At 57.4% G+C, this 16,561-nt stretch overlaps 2 protein-coding genes across 4 annotated transcripts; both read left to right on the top strand.

Moving 5' to 3' along the window:
- Positions 1–1,881: 1,881 nt before the first annotated feature.
- Positions 1,882–11,661, top strand: Eef1d (eukaryotic translation elongation factor 1 delta). Of its 2 annotated transcripts, XM_027951062.3 has the most exons (8): positions 1,882–2,996; positions 4,791–4,911; positions 5,326–5,397; positions 10,172–10,271; positions 10,347–10,447; positions 10,672–10,893; positions 11,192–11,386; positions 11,570–11,661. In XM_027951062.3, exons 1-8 carry the CDS (start codon positions 1,882–1,884, stop codon positions 11,606–11,608), a joined length of 1,965 nt encoding a protein of 654 aa, XP_027806863.3. In that variant the 3' UTR covers positions 11,609–11,661. The 2 variants fall into 2 exon arrangements, with proteins under 2 accessions (XP_027806863.3, XP_027806853.3); XM_027951052.3 differs by lacking the exons at positions 1,882–2,996; positions 5,326–5,397 and having other exon boundaries at positions 4,788–4,911.
- Positions 11,662–12,562: 901 nt separating this feature from the next.
- Naprt (nicotinate phosphoribosyltransferase) lies at positions 12,563–15,937 on the top strand. Of its 2 annotated transcripts, none has more exons than XM_027950956.3 (13): positions 12,563–12,996; positions 13,111–13,238; positions 13,314–13,396; positions 13,591–13,721; positions 13,807–13,922; positions 14,143–14,339; positions 14,415–14,555; positions 14,836–14,920; positions 15,012–15,092; positions 15,188–15,290; positions 15,377–15,492; positions 15,614–15,721; positions 15,811–15,937. In XM_027950956.3, the coding sequence occupies exons 1-13, from the start codon at positions 12,771–12,773 to the stop codon at positions 15,871–15,873; spliced, it is 1,578 nt and encodes a 525-aa protein (XP_027806757.1). In that variant the 5' UTR covers positions 12,563–12,770; the 3' UTR covers positions 15,874–15,937. The 2 variants fall into 2 exon arrangements, with proteins under 2 accessions (XP_027806757.1, XP_027806747.1); XM_027950946.3 differs by having other exon boundaries at positions 12,566–12,996; positions 15,377–15,531.
- Positions 15,938–16,561: the final 624 nt, after the last annotated feature.

Below are 16,561 nucleotides of genomic sequence, written 5' to 3' on the forward strand. Positions count from 1 at the left end.
CCTGGTTTTGGGTCATTTAGGTCAGTAAGGTTTGGCAGGGTGTGAGTTCTGGGGCCAGCTTAGTGGGCGTTGTTGAAGGGACAGGGATCAGCTCCATGGGTGCTGAGCAGCTGGTGGGTCCTAGGGGTTTGATGTTGGGGAGGTTAGAGAACAGACAAGTCCCTGCTGCGTTGACACACACAAGGCCAACTCTGCTGCCTCTTGGCAACAGTGGGTGATGTCACAGTGCCCTGCCTCCTGGGCTCCGGGCTGCACACTCACCCCTGCCTCTGCCCTGGCAGCCTGGCCTTGGTGAGTGAGGGGTGGCCCAGGGATTCCCTGTCTGAATCTCTATGGCTCCTGGTCTCCTTTTTGTGATGGAGGGAGCCTAGTGGGTGTCAGGATAGGACAGGCAGGGCTTCCTGAAGTCTACTACATGGGTGGAATTTAGACAACTAAGCACCCCCAGGACAAGGGAGGTCAGACTGTGATTTTTGTTGTGGATACTAGGAAAGGGTCCTGGACAGTGGTTTAGGTTTGCTGTCCAGCCACAGGCTGCTGCCCTCCTGGGTGAGGACCATTAGGTAGCATGATTACACAGAGGTCCTGGAACCCGTCAAGTCTGTTTTCCCCTAGGCTGCTCCCTGCAGACCCACAGAAGCAGTGGGGCAGTGGTGCCCCTATCTGTAGTCAGCTTCTGTGGGTTGTTAGTTGAATCTGGCTTAGAAGGAATCCAGACAGAGATGGCTATGGGGCAGGGCAGCTGAGCACATGGCCGATGCTTACCTACATCCTCTGAGCAACTTGCCTCCTGGCTTTTTGGGCTGGCTGGCAGAGTCTCTGTGGCCTTCCCTTTTCATGGCACGGTACCTGGGGGCAGACTGTGGGCTTCTGTGCTCCTGGAAGGATGCTGGGGCAGCAGGGGCATGACATCATGTGGCTGCTGGTGAATGCATCAGACCCAGGGCCCTGTCTCGCACAGCTTGAGGGAACACCCAGGCCAGTAAGAAGGCTGAAGCCCCCAGGGATGACTCTTGCCTCCACTGGCCACAGTACCAACTGAGGACATAGTGACAGCTGGCTGAGCAGCCTGGGCTCTGGTTCCTTCCCTTGAGGACCAGTTGTTCGCACCCTCCCTGGTGTGTCCTGTTGATGTTATCATTTGGGGATGGACACTTGACCTCTGCTCCCAGCCACCCACCCCTCCTGTGAGGTCAGTCAGGTCCCTTTGCTAAGATCCCTGTCCCTGTACTGGACAGGCGGCTGCCCTGGGTGGGGCAGTGGTGAGGCTGTGGCAGTACAGGTGGCATGGTGATGGGCAGCCGCAGCAGCCTTTCTGTGAAGTGCAATACCAGCTATTCCAGGGTGGGCAGCCGGGTTTAGCACACGCCCAGGAAGTCAAGTTGGAGTTCAGTTCAGATAAACGGGGAGTAGTTAATTAATGTAAGTTACTCTCAAATATTTAATGGAATATACTTGTACTAGAAGACTATGGGGGTTCACATGAAAGTCAAGTCTGAGCACAGCTGTTTCTGTTTCGTCTGCAACCTACCTGGAGGCTCCATGAGAAGAGGGTTCTGTGGCAGGTTTGGAAGTAGTGTTCTCTAGATTCCTTTCAGGGGGCCGTGGGGCCTGTGGAGTTAGCAAAGACAACTTTGGCAGTGAAAACAGGTACACACATACATAGATGTGTATGTATGTCTCCTGGTTTTTATTTACAAAAGCTCCCCACAAGGGTCTGACTTCTGAGCCTCGGCATGTCCTCTCATGGAGCCCCTTGGGAGGTGCCCCACCCAGTCCTTGCCCCAGGTCTCCTGCCCACCTCTGCCTGTCAGGCTGAGGAGGGCCTGGGAGGCAGGTGCCTCTGCTGTGTTGCAACTGCCTTCTTGTGCTTGCTTTTTAATGCTGCGCCCGAAGATGAGGAGCGGGAAGGCCTCCTGTGCCCTGGAGACCGTCTGGGAGGACAAGCACAAGTATGAGGAGGCCGAGCGGCGCTTCCATGAGCGGGAGGCCACGCAAGCCGCCGCCTCTGCCCAGCAGCTCCTGACACAGGTGCCAGCCGTGAACGGGCCCGGTCAGGAGGACACCGAGGAGGCCAGCGAGGCAGGGGCCCCCGATACCAGCAGCAGCAGCAGCGATCCCAGGAAGAGCCGTGACAGCAAGAAGCCCCTGCAGAAGAAGAGGAAGCACTCCCCTAAGAGCTGGCTCGGCCAGGTGGACCTGGCCCTCGTGGGCCTCTCAGCCGATCACGTGTGGCTGGACAAGCCACTCTTCGACCAGGCAGAAAGTTCCTACCGCCAGAGGCTGGCAGATGTGGCCGCCCAGGCAGCCCAGCTGCCTGCCCTGGCCCCTTGGGGTCCCTGCACACATGGGAACCAGGTGGCCTGTCACCACGTGACCTGGGGAGTCTGGGTCAACAAGTCTTCCTTTGACCAGGCCGAGCGAGCTTTTGTGGAGCGGTCTCAGAGCCTGCTGCTGACCGCAGAGGGGAGCTGCAGGCTGGGGGCTCCTGATGCGGGCCAGCTGCTGGCCACTCCCAGCCTGGCCCTGGTTCACCAGCCCAGCCCACCAGCCAACGGCCAGCCTCCTCTGGGCACCCTACAGGCACTGGTCCGGGAGGTGTGGCTGGAGAAGCCCCGGTATGATGCTGCCGAGAGGGGCTTCTATGAAGCCCTGTTTGATGGCCATCCTCCCGGGAAGGTGCGCCTACAGGAGCGAGCTGGCCAGGCAGAGGGCACCCGGCGGGGCCGCAGAGACCGGCGGGGCCGCAACCCCGTAGGAAGCAAGAGGGCCGGGCCACGGCGGGCTGATGGGGAGGCCCCTTCCGCCTTGCCTTACTGGTACTTCCTGCACAAGGATGCTGAGGCCCCCTGGCTCAGCAAGCCCTCCTACGACAGCGCTGAGTGCCGCCACCATGCTGCCGAGGCCCTGCGCATGGCCTGGCGCCTTGAGGCCGCCTCCTTGGCTCACCGAACTGGGCCCCGCTCTGGCCCATCCATGTCCAGCCTGAGACCCAAGTAGGAGACCTGTGCTCTTGGGCACCCAGTCCGGCCTGGGCCCCTCATGCTTCCCTCCCCACCCTTCCCCTGGGTGGGGGCACTCCAGTTACCTGAGGACCCGGCCAAGTTGAATGTGGGGTGGGCGGGCAAGGCTGGTGTGTCTGTCCTGGAGGTGGCAGTTCTAAACTGTTGAGGTTGGTCGGGGAAGATGTCATCATTGGGCAGATACCCTGGTGAGGTATGGGGGCCATGGTGGCAAGCCCGGCCACTGGGTGTGCCTGCCTCTGAGGTAAGGTGGGCATCAGATCGAGAGTTGGTGGCTCGTCTAGCAGCCTCTGTCTAAAGGACTCCTTGCGGAGGGAGACCTTCAGCCTGGGAACCAAGTGGCCTTGTTCCAGGATAGGTGGACATAGACCCAGCAGTGGAGGCTGGAGGCCTGGGGTTTGGGTCAGTGCCTGGTCATAGAATGCATCTATGTCCACAGCTGCTGGACCTGGGCAGATGATGGGTGAGGTGGGTGGACACAGAGGGAATATGAAGGGTCTCAACCAGTTGCCTGGGCCTCCTAGGAACAATACCCTTTGGGCCCTGTGTGCTGGGGGAAGGTGTGCAACTTCCTGCCTGCACCTACCTGTCCTGGTGACCTGGCTGCATGCCAGGTCGTGCTAGGTGAGGGCAGTAAAGGAGACGCAGGGTTGTTTCTCTTGGGAGAGGGCACTTGGTGAGGCCCAGTGATAGTATGGGGTCCCTGGCACAGAGAATTGATGGCAGCGCCAGACAGGTCTGTCTGTACTACTTGGCAGGACAGCTGGAGAAAAAGAGTAGATAAACTGAAGGGCCAGAGACCCAGTGAGGCCTGGCGTGCAGAGATGGGACTGGACATGGCCTGTGGGCCATAGTTTGCTGGATTTGGCCAGAGCAGTGGTTCTCAAACTTTTTGGTCTTGGGACCCTGAAGAGCTTTTGTATCTATTGATGTTTACATTTTGGCTATTAAAGCAAATTACAAGTACCAAAAGTATATATTTACTGAAGAAAAAAAAGCTTTTTGCTTTGCTTTTGCACATTAGTGCCCAAAACATGTTGTCAAAAATACCTTTCCTGTAGCAAGATGATTCAGAAAGCAGAGTGGCCTTGTTCTACCTTGTTGCAGTCTCCCTTGGTCTGTCTGGGTCAGAGTTCTGTGTTCTCATGGCAGCAGCTGCTTCTGCCCTCAGCTGCAGAAATTGACTGATTTTGAAAGGGAGCACCTTAGGGCTGGGGATGTCGCTCAGTGGTAGAGCACTTGCCTGGCACTCATGCCCTGAGTTTAATCCCCAGAATTGTTTATAAAAAAGAAGAAGAAGAGGAGGAGGAGGAGGAGAGGAATTTTGGGGATCCCCAGAGGATTTTGGACCAACTTTGAGACCCACTGGCCAGGGGACAAGCCTATGGACCCCATCGAGGCCCTGGGGGAAACCCTTACGGGGTGGGAGGAGAGGATGATGTGTTGGTGTGGCCACTTATGTGCAGAGGGCCCTTGTGGGCTTCGTGTCGTCATGCCGAGGATCACTTGTGTTTTCCCTGGGTTCTGGAGCCTCTCACCCAGGACTGGTGGTCTATGGGCCAGAAGGACTGGGCAGGCCCAGAGTTGACATCTGGGACTTTACGGAAGGAGGGTGTTACAGCCCACCCAGCACCCTGTTGCTTCTGGGCCACTCCCCAGGCAGGGTGGTTCAGGCTTGGGGGCTTGTGGTGAAGGTGAGGCCCGCACTGACTGGGACCCCCCTTTTCCCAGCCATTCTGACCTTACCTCTCCTCCTGCTCCCAGCAGAAAAATGGCTACAAACTTTCTAGTGCATGAGAAGATCTGGTTTGACAAGTTCAAATACGATGATGCAGAAAGGAAGTTCTATGAGCAGATGAATGGGCCTGTGGCTGGTGCCTCCCGCCAGGTGAGGGAATGCTTGGGGCCACCAGGTGGCTCTGCTGCTCAGTAGGAGTGGCTGCAGCCTGCAAAGAGGTTGCTGGCAAGGTCGGGTGGGTAGTGGCACGTCTGGGCCAAGTAGCTCTTCTCAGGGTGCTGGGAGTGGCGTTTGCTCTTGGCTCCTGCCCCAACACAGGACAGCATGCTTCTGATGCTCCCAGGCAGTGGGGGGCCAGGCTGCAGACACTGCACTTGAGACCCTGTGGTCCTGTCCTTGAATCCTGCTTTTCACTGCCCCTGGAACTTTCATTCTGTGCAGTTCTTTCTTGCTTTCTGAGTGAGGATTCTTGGGAGTGTGTGTGGGTGTGGTGTGTGTGTATGTATGTGTGTGTGTTTAAACAACAAAAAAGAGAGAGACTGGTTCTTTCTGCACTGTCTGCAGGAGAATGGTGCCAGCGTGATCCTCCGCGACATTGCAAGAGCCAGAGAGAACATCCAGAAATCCCTGGCCGGAGTGAGTACCCACGGCCCACATATACGTGGGCTCGTGCTCGGCCAAACCGCACGTCAGTTTTGTTTTGTTTTTTTCCCTCTTGGTACTACTGACTGTTTTGGTCCTGTGGATCAAAGTTAGGGTACCGCGTGCAGTGCTGTGTTCTTGCAGGACCCAAACTTCCACAGAGATGATCTTTTGCTTTCCACCTTTACACACACCCCTCACCTGTTTGCTGGTGGTCACCCTGGCCACTCCCTTGGTGTCAACCCTGGGCTGCTGGCTGAGTGGTTCAAGACACACACTGGGTACACTCTGGAAGCCTGTGTCCTCCTGCTTGCTCCCTGCTGAAGGAGTGTGTGTGTCTGCCAAGCCACAATCTAGTGGCTTTCCCCAGGGAAAGAACGGTGGCTCACAGGGTGTGTTGCATTTTAGATCAGAGCTGGCACCTGCTTGGCCTCTAGGCCCCAGACTGAGGAGGAATGGCGAGCTCTGTCCCGCTCTGGCTTGGCAGGCTGGATGGGGAAGGTGTGCCCTTCAGATGGAGGACAGATCTGCTGCTCTGGCTTCCCTACTCTAGGGAAGTCAGGGCCTCATTCTGGGATGTGGGTGATGTCCTGTCCTGAGGGCTGGGTTCCGGTTTCCCATTGGCTGTTGTAATGGGTTACTCCATGATTTGTGCTTAAAACCAAACTTGGGGCTGGGGATATAACTCAGTTGGTAGAGTTGCTTGCCTTGCCTGCACAGGGCCCTAGGCTCAATCTCTAGCACCACCAAAACAAAACAAAACCCCACAAACTTACCCTCTATCGTGGTCCAGAGGTCCATACATCCAAAATGGATGTCAGAGCTAAAGCCCTGGTGCCCACAGAGTTGTGATCCTTCTGAGGCTCTAAGAGCATCCATCCCTGCCTTTGCCAGATTTCAGAACTCGCCACACTCTTGGCTTATGGCTCTGGCCTGCACTTTTACCCTCCGTCTCTGCTGCTTTTTTTTTTTTTGGTGGTGGTGGTGGTGGTGCTGGGGATTGAACTCGGAGCCTTGGGCATGTGAGACAAGCACTCCACCAAGTGAGCTACATCCCCTTTTTTAAACTTTTTTTTTTTTTTTTTTTGCTAGCAATAGACCTTCATTTTATTTATATGTGGTGCTGAGGATTGAACCCAGTGCCTCACAACGTGCCAAGCAAGTGCTCCACCACTGAGCCACAACCCCAGCCCCAGGATATCCTTTTTGTTTTTATTTTTGGTACAAGGGATTGGACCCAGGGACACTTAACCATTGAACAACACCCCAGGCCTTTTATATTTTAGAGACAAGGTCTACCTAATTTTCTTAGGGCCTCACCAAGTTGCTGAGGTAAGCTTTGAACTCTCAATTCTCCTGCCTCAGCCTCCCAAACCACAGAGATTATAGGCAAGTGCCACTGTGCCTGGCCCTTCTTGTCTTCTAAAAACGTAACCTTGGGGTTGGGGCTGTGGCTTAGTGGTATAGCTCTTGATAACTAAACAAATATACTAAAAAAAAAAAATTTAAGTGAATTTGGTCATATTTGCTAATTCCCTTTGCCATGTAAGGTAACAGATTCACAGGCTTATGTTATCTTTGGGGGTGGGAGACATGTCTACCATAGTCCACTGTATCACTTCAGCAGGTCACCTGAGTTAGGCTTGGGGAGTTGTGCTGTGGTATCTGCTCCCCAGGTACAGTTGTGGGACAGGTGTAGAGTAGAAATTCTCATTCAGAAAGAGTTCAAGCTAGCTCAGGATTGAGCCAGGCAAACTGCATGGGGTTCGAAAGCCTGTGGCTTAGGACCCTGCCTGGAGACCATCTTGCCAGAGACCACTTGTAGCTGAGGGACTTCAGCAGCCTTCTTGCCTGTGAATATTGGGGTCCTACAGCCTCCTTTGACTTCATCTTGTCTCTGTTCCTTTGGTCCAAGCTGGTAGGGGTTCTGCTGATACAAACTTCTTGAGGTTTGTGGGTCCCTCTGTATGCCACAGGGTCTGCAGGTCTTCAGTGGATCATCTCATCCCATTCTTGGCTCCTGTTGAGCTGGCTGAGGAGAGCCATAAGTCAAGCTCCTGATCTCTGGGTGGGCATGTAAATCCTCTGACTTGTGTCTCTTTCCTGGATACCAGCCACCGCCGGCTCTCTCCAGAGCGTGCTTTCCTGGCATGAGTCGCCTCGCTAGTGTCTTGCAGTCTCGAGGCTCTGTGAATTCCCCAGACCATCAAGTCCTTCCTCTCTTTTCCTCATCTTGCTGTAAGGGTCACAAAGCTAACCTGTGCCTTCCAGACTTGGCTCAGGAATCTCAGTGGAAGGTCAGCTTCCTTCATCTAGGAGTCCTGCTTTCTGCGCCCTGCCTGATACATGGAGCCAGCCTGTCCTCCAATGCCCCTACCCTCTCTGGTGATGCATACTTCTGTCACCTAAGCTCACTGCAGCATCTGCCATTAGTGTTCTCCAAGGTGATGCTGCTTCTCACCCTCTTCCCAGGCTTTTGCTCCACAGCCTGCTCAAGGGAGCCAGGATTTTTCTGTCATGCTTCACAGAGGCCTTCCAGCCTTACTGTTGCCAATTCTACAGCCACTTCCACATTTCTAGGGACTTTTAGCAGCACCCCCACCCCCCCGCCTTGTAGAAGCCAAGGCCTGTTTGTGTTTTCTAGTTGCTGGCACTGTAACAAATTGCCACAATCTAGTGGTTAAAATGGTATGCATTTATTATCCTGTGGTTCCGGGATCAGAAGTCTGAAATGTGTCTCAGGAGGCAGTGTCTTAGCTGTCTGCAGGTTCCTTCTGAAGTCTCTAGAGAAATTCCATTCTGTCTGCCTTAGCACAGGCTCTCTTCAGCTGTCCATCACTCCGGCCTCCCCTCTGGCTCCTCTTTCTTGCACAAAGCCTTGTGGTGACCTTAGGCCTACCCTTATCTCCAGGTCCTTAATGCCCTCTGCAGAATCCACTTTGCCATGTGAGCCAGTGTTACAGGCTCTGGGCATTTGTATGGCATTCATATGGTAAGTCTGGGGGCCAGTCTGTCTGGCACAGCTGGCACATGGGCTCCTGGGAGCAGTGCCACCACTGTATGATGGTTCCTGCTTCATGCTTGGCTTCTCTCCCAACACACACACTTTTTTTTCCCTCTCTTTCCCCCTATGCTGAGGGTGGAACCCAGGACCTCAGGCTTGCTAGCAAGCACTCTTATCATTGAGCTACATCCCATCCCTTTTTTTGAGATGAGTTTTGCTTAGTTGCCAAAGCTTGCCTTGAACTTTTGATGTTCCTGCCTCAGCCTCCCAAGCAGCTGGGATTACAGGCCTGGCCACCGTGCCCATCCTTGGTTCCCTGTTGTCCTTGCCTTTTACCTGATCTCATCTCAGCAGTCCTAAATCCCAACCCTTCACCCCAGTTCAGTCCAGGAAGACCCTCACAGACTACTGCACTGGAATCAGGCATACTGAGCTCCAGCATCCAGAGGGTCAGACCCGGCTGGTGGCTCTGGGGCTGCAGGAAGTCTTCCCGCCTGCCTGACTGGCCATCCCTGGAGCCAGCCCAGGCTGTGTGGAGACAGAGTGAGACCATTCCCAGATCCTGTGCTAACTTGTGCCTCTTCCAGAGGGACCTTTTCCTTTTCCTCAGGCCTGTTGCATATGGTGGGTGAGGCCCCAGGCTCCCAGGCCCTGCCACTCACAGACTGGAATGGGCACCAGTCCCCAGGGCATAGCCCCATTCCTTGCCCTGGAAACAGCCTTGGCACTCTAGCTAGCTTCCACTCTCAGGTGGGTCTCCTGAGCCTCACTTTGATTGCCATCCCTGCCCAAATTCTGCTCTGTGTCACTCAGCTCCCACAGGGGGGACACTCACTGTCTTCCCAAGAGCTATGATAGGACCCAGGGGCCCACGTGCTGTGCAATGGGCAGAGGCCTGAATCCTGCCTCCTGCTGAAAGGATTAGGTTCTGCTGTGGAGCAGATCCTGAGAAAGGCCCTCCCATCCTTCTGGAGGATCCCATCCCATTTGCAAGAACCATTAGGCTAGGACTCGTGCACCCCCTGACCTGTTATGTAGTTCCCTGCCCCCTTGGCCTAAGGACCGCAACATCTGGAGGTAGTCTAGAAGCTAGGTAGGCCCTATGGGGGGAGCCTGCCCTATGGTTAAGTGGAACCTTCACAGGTCAGCTCTGGCTGACATGGTGCATACCTGTAGTCCCAGCAACTTGGGAGGCTGAGGCAGAAGGATCGAGGCCAGGCAGGGCTACTTAATGAGGCCTCAAAAATAAAATGAAAGTGGCTGGGAATGCAGCTCAGTGGTAGAGTGTCCTGGGTTCAATCCCCAGTTGAGGGGGGTGAGGGTTGGGAGGCAAGGGGCTGGACTAGTGGCCTCCTGCACGCTTGCTCCTTCCCATTGGCCCCTCAACTGCTCTCCCCTCCCATTTCCAGCTCAAGGTGGTGCTGCCCGGCCCCCCTGAATCCCTGAGCCAGGCTGCCCCTGGGACTGTAAGTCCTGCTGCCTCCTGTCCAGCTACTGAGCAGTGACAACCCTGAGCTGCTGCTGTGTTTCAGCTGCCACAGGCCCCCTGCTTCTTGTCCTGTGCTCATGCTTGACTGAGAATGTTACTGTGGCTGTGCAGCCACCCTCCCTGAGGTTAACAGGTCTTCACACCCTCGAGGGTGGGCCTCAGCAGGGAGGACTATCCTGAGCCTCTTGCCCAGGATGGCACTCTGCTTCTGAGTGGCTGATTGAGGGGCCCTAGGCACAGCTGGGGCACTGAGCTCCCCTTCCCTTGCCTTGCAGAGCTCAGGCCCTGGGGCCTCTGGCGGGCTTGGTGGAGACCACAGCGAGCTGGCTGTACGCATTGCCAGCCTGGAAGTAGAGAACCAGAACCTGCGAAGTGGTGAGGCCTGGGCTGATGGTTGGGTCCCTCCCCACCCCAGACCTGCCATCCGACCCTGTCCCCTTGTACCCACAGTGGTGCAGGACCTGCAGCAGGCCATTGCTAGGCTGGAGGCCCGGCTGAGCGTGCTGGAGAAGAGCTCGCCCGCCCACCGAGCCACAGCCCCTCAAACCCAGGTGAGCACCCTCCTGGCTCACACCTCTTGCTGTGGTCAGCAGTGAGGTAGTAGGGCCCAGAAAGGTTCATGGTGCCCAGGCTGACCCCCAAGTCAGGGTGGAGGGAGCTTGTCCTCACCTGGGGGGGCAGTTCCTGTGGACCCAGAGCCCAGGCCCTTGGGATGCCTAGGGTCAGCAGAGAGGAGAGGCCTGGCTGGGTCTCAGCCTCTCCTCACCTGTGGCAGCACGTGTCTCCCATGCGCCAAGTGGAACCCCCAGCCAAGAAGGCTGCCACACCTGCAGAGGACGACGAGGACAATGATATTGACCTGTTTGGCAGCGGTGACGAGGAGGAGGACAAGGAGGCAGCTCGGCTGCGGGAGGAAAGGCTGCGGCAGTATGCAGAGAAGAAGGCCAAGAAGCCCTTGCTGGTGGCCAAGTCTTCCATCCTCCTGGATGTCAAACCTGTGAGTGGGGGTAGGGAGGGACTCGGGGAGGGCAGGAGTCCCCTCAACCGCAGGATATCGTGGCCTGCCCACAGCCTCAGCCTCTGACTCTTCCTGGTGGGAAGTCAAGATTAGAAATCTTGGGATAAGAACAGAAACTTGGGGCCGGGCGGGTGTAAGTGGGGCTGTTTCCAAGAGCCCTTCAAAAGAAGCAGAGTTATGTCTTCGTGGTGGTTCAAGGCCAAAGAGGGGTGGGCTCTCCCCTGGTGCTCTGGGGGTTTCTGGGTGGCTCACTCAGCCTTCCTCCACTCTCTCACAGTGGGATGATGAGACAGACATGGCCCAGCTGGAGGCCTGTGTGCGCTCCATCCAGCTGGATGGGCTGGTCTGGGGTGGCTCTCAGCTGGTGCCTGTGGGCTATGGCATCCGCAAGCTGCGGATCCAGTGTGTGGTGGAGGATGACAAGGTGGGCACCGACCTGCTGGAGGAGCAGATCACCAAGTTTGAGGAGCACGTGAGTAAGGGGCAAGGGGTGGTGAGCAGTTGGGCGGAACCTGGGATCCCACTGCTGCACTTGCTGCCCCATCGGTGATGAATGAGTCCCTGAATGGAGCCCCACTGCGCTCCTACTGCACAGGCACTGGAGCGAGTGGGCCTTGGGGAAACGAGCCTCTGATGGTACCCATTTCTTCCACAGGTGCAGAGTGTCGACATTGCAGCTTTCAACAAGATCTGAGCCAAGCACACATTGTGTGAGGCCCTACAGAGATTAAAGACTGAGACTCAGCACTCTGACTCCTGTCCTGTCATTTGGTTGGCCCCAGACCTACACTTGTCCCTGATGGTCTCTGCCCCTGCACTGCCCCTCCTACACAGCACTGGGAGCTCCACAGCTTTGTGTGGTCATATGACCTCACCCCTAGCTCACCTGCCCTCTGCTCTGGTCTCCACCTGTTTTTGCTTTTGATGCAAGTGACAAGTCTGAAGCAGTTTAAGCCAGACATTGCCTATTGGCTCATTTACTGAAGAGCAACCCCCCTATCCCTTTCCTTTCTCTGCTCTGCCTCTTGTCCCTGATCCCAGTAGGTGTCCTGGCCCTGCTGCTTTACAAGGTGGAACCAACCCCCTTGTCAACCTGACACTGGCTTCTTCCCACCATCTGCAGCATGCTGCACCTCTTTAACTCTCTGGGTCCCTTTCCCCAGCTGCTGGAGACCTGGCTCTGGCCCAGTCCCATTATGAACTGGGCTGTCCAAAATGTGATGAGTCGTGTTCTGGAGTTGTGCCCCATTGGGCTGTAAGCCAGCACTGCTGGTCACAATGGGTTTGGGGTTAAAAGGGTGTTGGGGATATGGTTACTTAATGTTGGAGCTGTCATCCTGGGGTTCTTGTCCACCAGGAAAAGTGATACCTTTTCAAAAAGTGTGAGAATTTCCTGTGGGGGCCTGGAGTGAAGAAACTCAAAAACCAACACGCAGTCCCCTCTCCCTTTCCTAGGCACCCCTCACTTGTGAAGGGCAGACTTGGGGGCCTGACCTGGCTAGCTGTGTCCTAGCCCAGCTGCTGCAAGCTCCCCAGCTACCCACCTCCTTTTAGTCCTAGCCTGTCCTGGATCTCTGCACTTGGGGCACAAGCCAGGGTGACACCCACTTCCTGGCAAGTTCTTGCCTTCCTGCAAGTCGCTACCCGCCACGGGAGAGATGACTGCTGGAGGGCCCGCCCCTTAGTCCAGAGGCCGGCTCTGGATTGGGTTCCGAGAGGGGCGAGCAACAGACAAGTCCCCGCCCCGTCCAGATTCCACAAGCTTTGTGGCCGCCGGCTGGTTTTGCGGGGTGGGGAAGGCGCGGGGTCATGGGGCTGGGGTTAGGCGGGGCGTGTCACTAGCTCAGCGGAGCAGGATGGCGGCGGAGTGGGACGCCGAGGGGCGCGCGGCGGCTCGGCCTCTGCTCACCGACTATTACCAGGCCACCATGGCGCTGGGCTACTGGCGGGCAGGCCGGGCGCTCGACCCCGCCGAGTTCGAGCTTTTCTTCCGCCGCTGCCCATTCGGCGGTTCCTTCGCCCTGGCCGCGGGCTTGCGCGACTGCATGCGCTTTCTGCGCACCTTCCGTCTTCTGGACGCAGGTAGCCGCGAGGCCCACGCGACCCTACGGGACAGTCCCCTTCCCACCAGAAGCCCCACGCCCCTCCACAACCCCGCGAGACCCCGTACTGCACAAGTGCCTCTGTCCTCTTCAGACGTGCAGTTCCTGGCCTCGATGCTGCCCCCAGACACGGACCCTGCGTTCTTCAAGCACCTTCGGGCCCTTGACTGCTCCGGGGTGACCGTGCGAGCCCTTCCTGAGGGCTCTCTTGCTTTCCCAGGCGTGAGTGCGGGTGGAGGGGTGGAGGGGGTGACCGGAGGTGCGTCGGCCAAATGGAGTTGACTAGCGTCCCCGCAGGTTCCGCTCCTTCAGGTCTCAGGGCCGCTCCTTCTGGTGCAGCTGCTGGAGACGCCGCTCCTCTGCCTGGTCAGCTATGCCAGGTGGGACCTGAGTCTTCGTGGGAAGCCCCAATAGGCCTAGCCCCTTGGATGGAGCGCTGGACTGGGATCCTTGGAGGGCTGGCCTCCAGGAGGGACAGTGGGAGGGCTGAGGTGGAGCTCTGGATGGGAACTCCAGCCTACTTGGGTAGCTTCCTAATCCTCACTCGGGTTCCCTGGCCTGTCACTTGCCACAGTCTGGTCGCCACCAACGCAGCCCGGCTTCGCCTGATTGCAGGGCCAGATAAGCGACTGCTGGAGCTTGGCCTGCGGCGTGCTCAGGGCCCAGATGGGGGTCTCACGGCCTCCACCTACAGCTACCTGGGCGGTGAGAATGGGGAAGGCCAGGGCTGGGAAGGAGCAAGCCCCACCACAGCCCAGAGCCCACAAGCCTGCCTGACTTCTCTGCCCAGGGTTTGACAGCAGCAGCAACGTACTTGCTGGGCAGCTTCGGGGTGTGCCGATAGCTGGAACCCTGGCCCACTCCTTCATCACTTCATTTTCAGGCAATGAGGTGCCCCCTGACCCGGTCAGTACCTCTTCTTAACCCTGCTGTACTTCAGAGGGCAAACCTCAAGACCAACCCTTGTCCCTGTAGGGGTGGGCTGGGCCCAGCTGCTTATACACAGATGCCACCTCAGGAAGCTGGCACACTGGTGGCGTTACCTTTGCCCTCAGGGCAGGGTGTATCACCACTCCCGAGCTCACACTGCCCACAGGGTCTGACCTTCACTGACCTGTTTCTGCAGATGTTGGCTCCAGCTGCTGGCAAAGGCCCCAGGGTGGACCTGGTTGCCAGTGTAAAGTTGTGGCTGGAGCGAGTGTGTGCACACCTGGGGCTGGGGTTGCAAGAGCCCCACCTGGGGGAGCAGGCAGCTTTTGTGGCCTATGCTCTGGCCTTTCCCCGGGCCTTCCAGGGCCTCTTAGACACCTACAGTGTGCGGAGGTAAGCTGCAGGCTTTCCCCAGGGGTTGGCCTGGCAGAGCAGCTGCAGCCCCTAACCCTTTGTTTATGCCTGCAGGAGTGGTCTTCCTAACTTCCTGGCAGTAGCCCTGGCACTGGGGGAGCTGGGCTACAGGGCAGTGGGTGTGAGGCTGGACAGTGGTGACCTACTTCAGCAGGCTCAGGAGATCCGCAGGGTCTTCCGGACCACTGCTGCCCAGTGAGTCCCCCGCCAGGGGGCATGCCTTGTAGGAGGCCCTGTGGGGAGCTGGGAGATGGGGTGTAGAGGCAGGGAGGAAGAGTGTTTTTTTCCCCACAGCGAAGGCTTTGGGTCTTGTTTTAGGGGCAATAGAGCAGGCCCTGGAAGGGAGGCATGGGGTGGGTCTACCAGGGTCTCTGAAGCTAAGGACCAATGTGAATGTGACTGAGTGGGGGTGGGAGGGAGGCCCAGGTAAATCGGGAAGGTCTAAGGGGCTGTCCCCAAATCCCATCACACACAGGTTCCAGGTGCCCTGGCTGGAGGCTGTCCCCATCGCTGTCAGCAACAATATTGATGAGGAAGAGCTGGCCCGATTGGCCCAGGAGGTGGGGTGGAAGTGGGTAGATGGAGGGTGATCTGAAGGGTCCTGTAACCCTATAGGTCCTGGCTGGGCTCATTTCTACCTCTCCCCCCCAGGGCAGTGAGGTAAACGTCATTGGCATTGGCACCAGTGTGGTCACCTGTCCCCAACAGCCTTCCCTTGGCTGCGTCTACAAGGTGGGGACAGTGTCTGGGCCAAGGTTGGGTGGGTCCAGGAGATTGTGGCAGGTAGAGGACAGGGGTCCAGCTATCCCAACACTGTCTCCCTGCAGCTGGTATCTGTGGGAGGTCAACCTCGAATGAAGCTGACCGAGGACCCTGAGAAACAGACATTGCCAGGGAGCAAGGCTGCTTTCCGGCTCCTGGGCTCTGATGGTGAGCCCCTTCCTGTCCCTGGGGCTCTTCTTCAAGGCCCCAGATCCCCACCACACGTTTGTTATTCTTGCCCCCCACCCACACAGGGTCTCTGTTGATGGACCTGCTTCAGTTGGCAGAAGAGCCACCGCCCCAGGCTGGGCAGGAGCTGAGGGTTTGGCCTCGAGGGGCTCAAGAGCCCTGCACCGTGAGGCCCGCCCAGGTGGAGCCCCTGTTGCGACTCTGGCTGCGCCTGGGAGAGGTGACTGCTCCTCACACTTTGAGTCCAGCTGAGACCCGACCCCCAGCCACGCTCAAGCCCTGCTTCTACCCCTCTCCTGCAGCTGTGTGAGCCGCTCCCGTCCCTGTCAGAGTCCAGAGCCTTTGCCCAGCAGTCCCTTAGCCGCCTCAGCCCTGCGCACAGACGGCTGCAGAGCCCTGCAGTGTACCAGGTGGGCAGAAGGCCTGTGGGTGGGCAGCCCTGTGTACGTACACCCCACCCTCCACCATCCACCTGCCAGCCCCCTCCTGTCTCCCGCAGGTTGCTCTCTCTGAAAAGCTTCGGGCCCTGGTGGACAGTCTGAGTGCTGGAGGCCTCCTGTGAGAATCCCTGGCGGTGGGGGGGAGTGCTGCCTGGAAACAACATGACTCTTTCATTGTCCCTACAACTTGTCACGTGTCATTTATTCATTCAGCCTGCTTGTCTCTTGGTCTGGGGGCTGGGCTGGAGTCAGGAATGTGGAGGTCACCTGGAGCACCCCAGGCTCAGGGGCTGGACCGGAGCTGAGGCTGGAGCCTCAGGCCAGGAGAGGGAGGGCTTTGGTGTCTACCTCAAAGTTGGAGGAGTTACTGTGGAAGACCTTTCCTGCCAGAGGGCAGATGGGGGAGAGGGGCATCAGACAGTCCAAGCATGGCTCTGTCTCCCACACCTGCTGAGGTCACTGTCCCTGGGCTCAGAAGCAGTAGGGGTGTCTCAAGCCTCCCAAGCCAAGGAGAACCCAGGTGTCCCCTGCTATTGCATGATCCTAGCAAGTGTCACAGACCAGCCAGGGTCTCTGCCTTGGGACGTCAACTCCTGACAGCAGCTGGGAAAGGGGAAGGAGGAGGGGCAAAGCTGAAGCTCTGTGGGGGCTAGTCTTGCCTCTGCTCAGCAGGTTGGTGACCTCAAAACTGTTTGGGAGGGGTGCTCCAGGCTTGACAGCAGGGCACGGGGCCTGGGCCTCTCCCATCCGGCTGCTTGAGGTACACAGGCCAGTGAGGGAATGGGGAGAATGCCGAACCATCTGGGGTTC

Source organism: Marmota flaviventris, chromosome 15, assembly GCF_047511675.1.
Source record: "Marmota flaviventris isolate mMarFla1 chromosome 15, mMarFla1.hap1, whole genome shotgun sequence".
Lineage (NCBI taxonomy): Eukaryota > Metazoa > Chordata > Mammalia > Rodentia > Sciuridae > Marmota > Marmota flaviventris.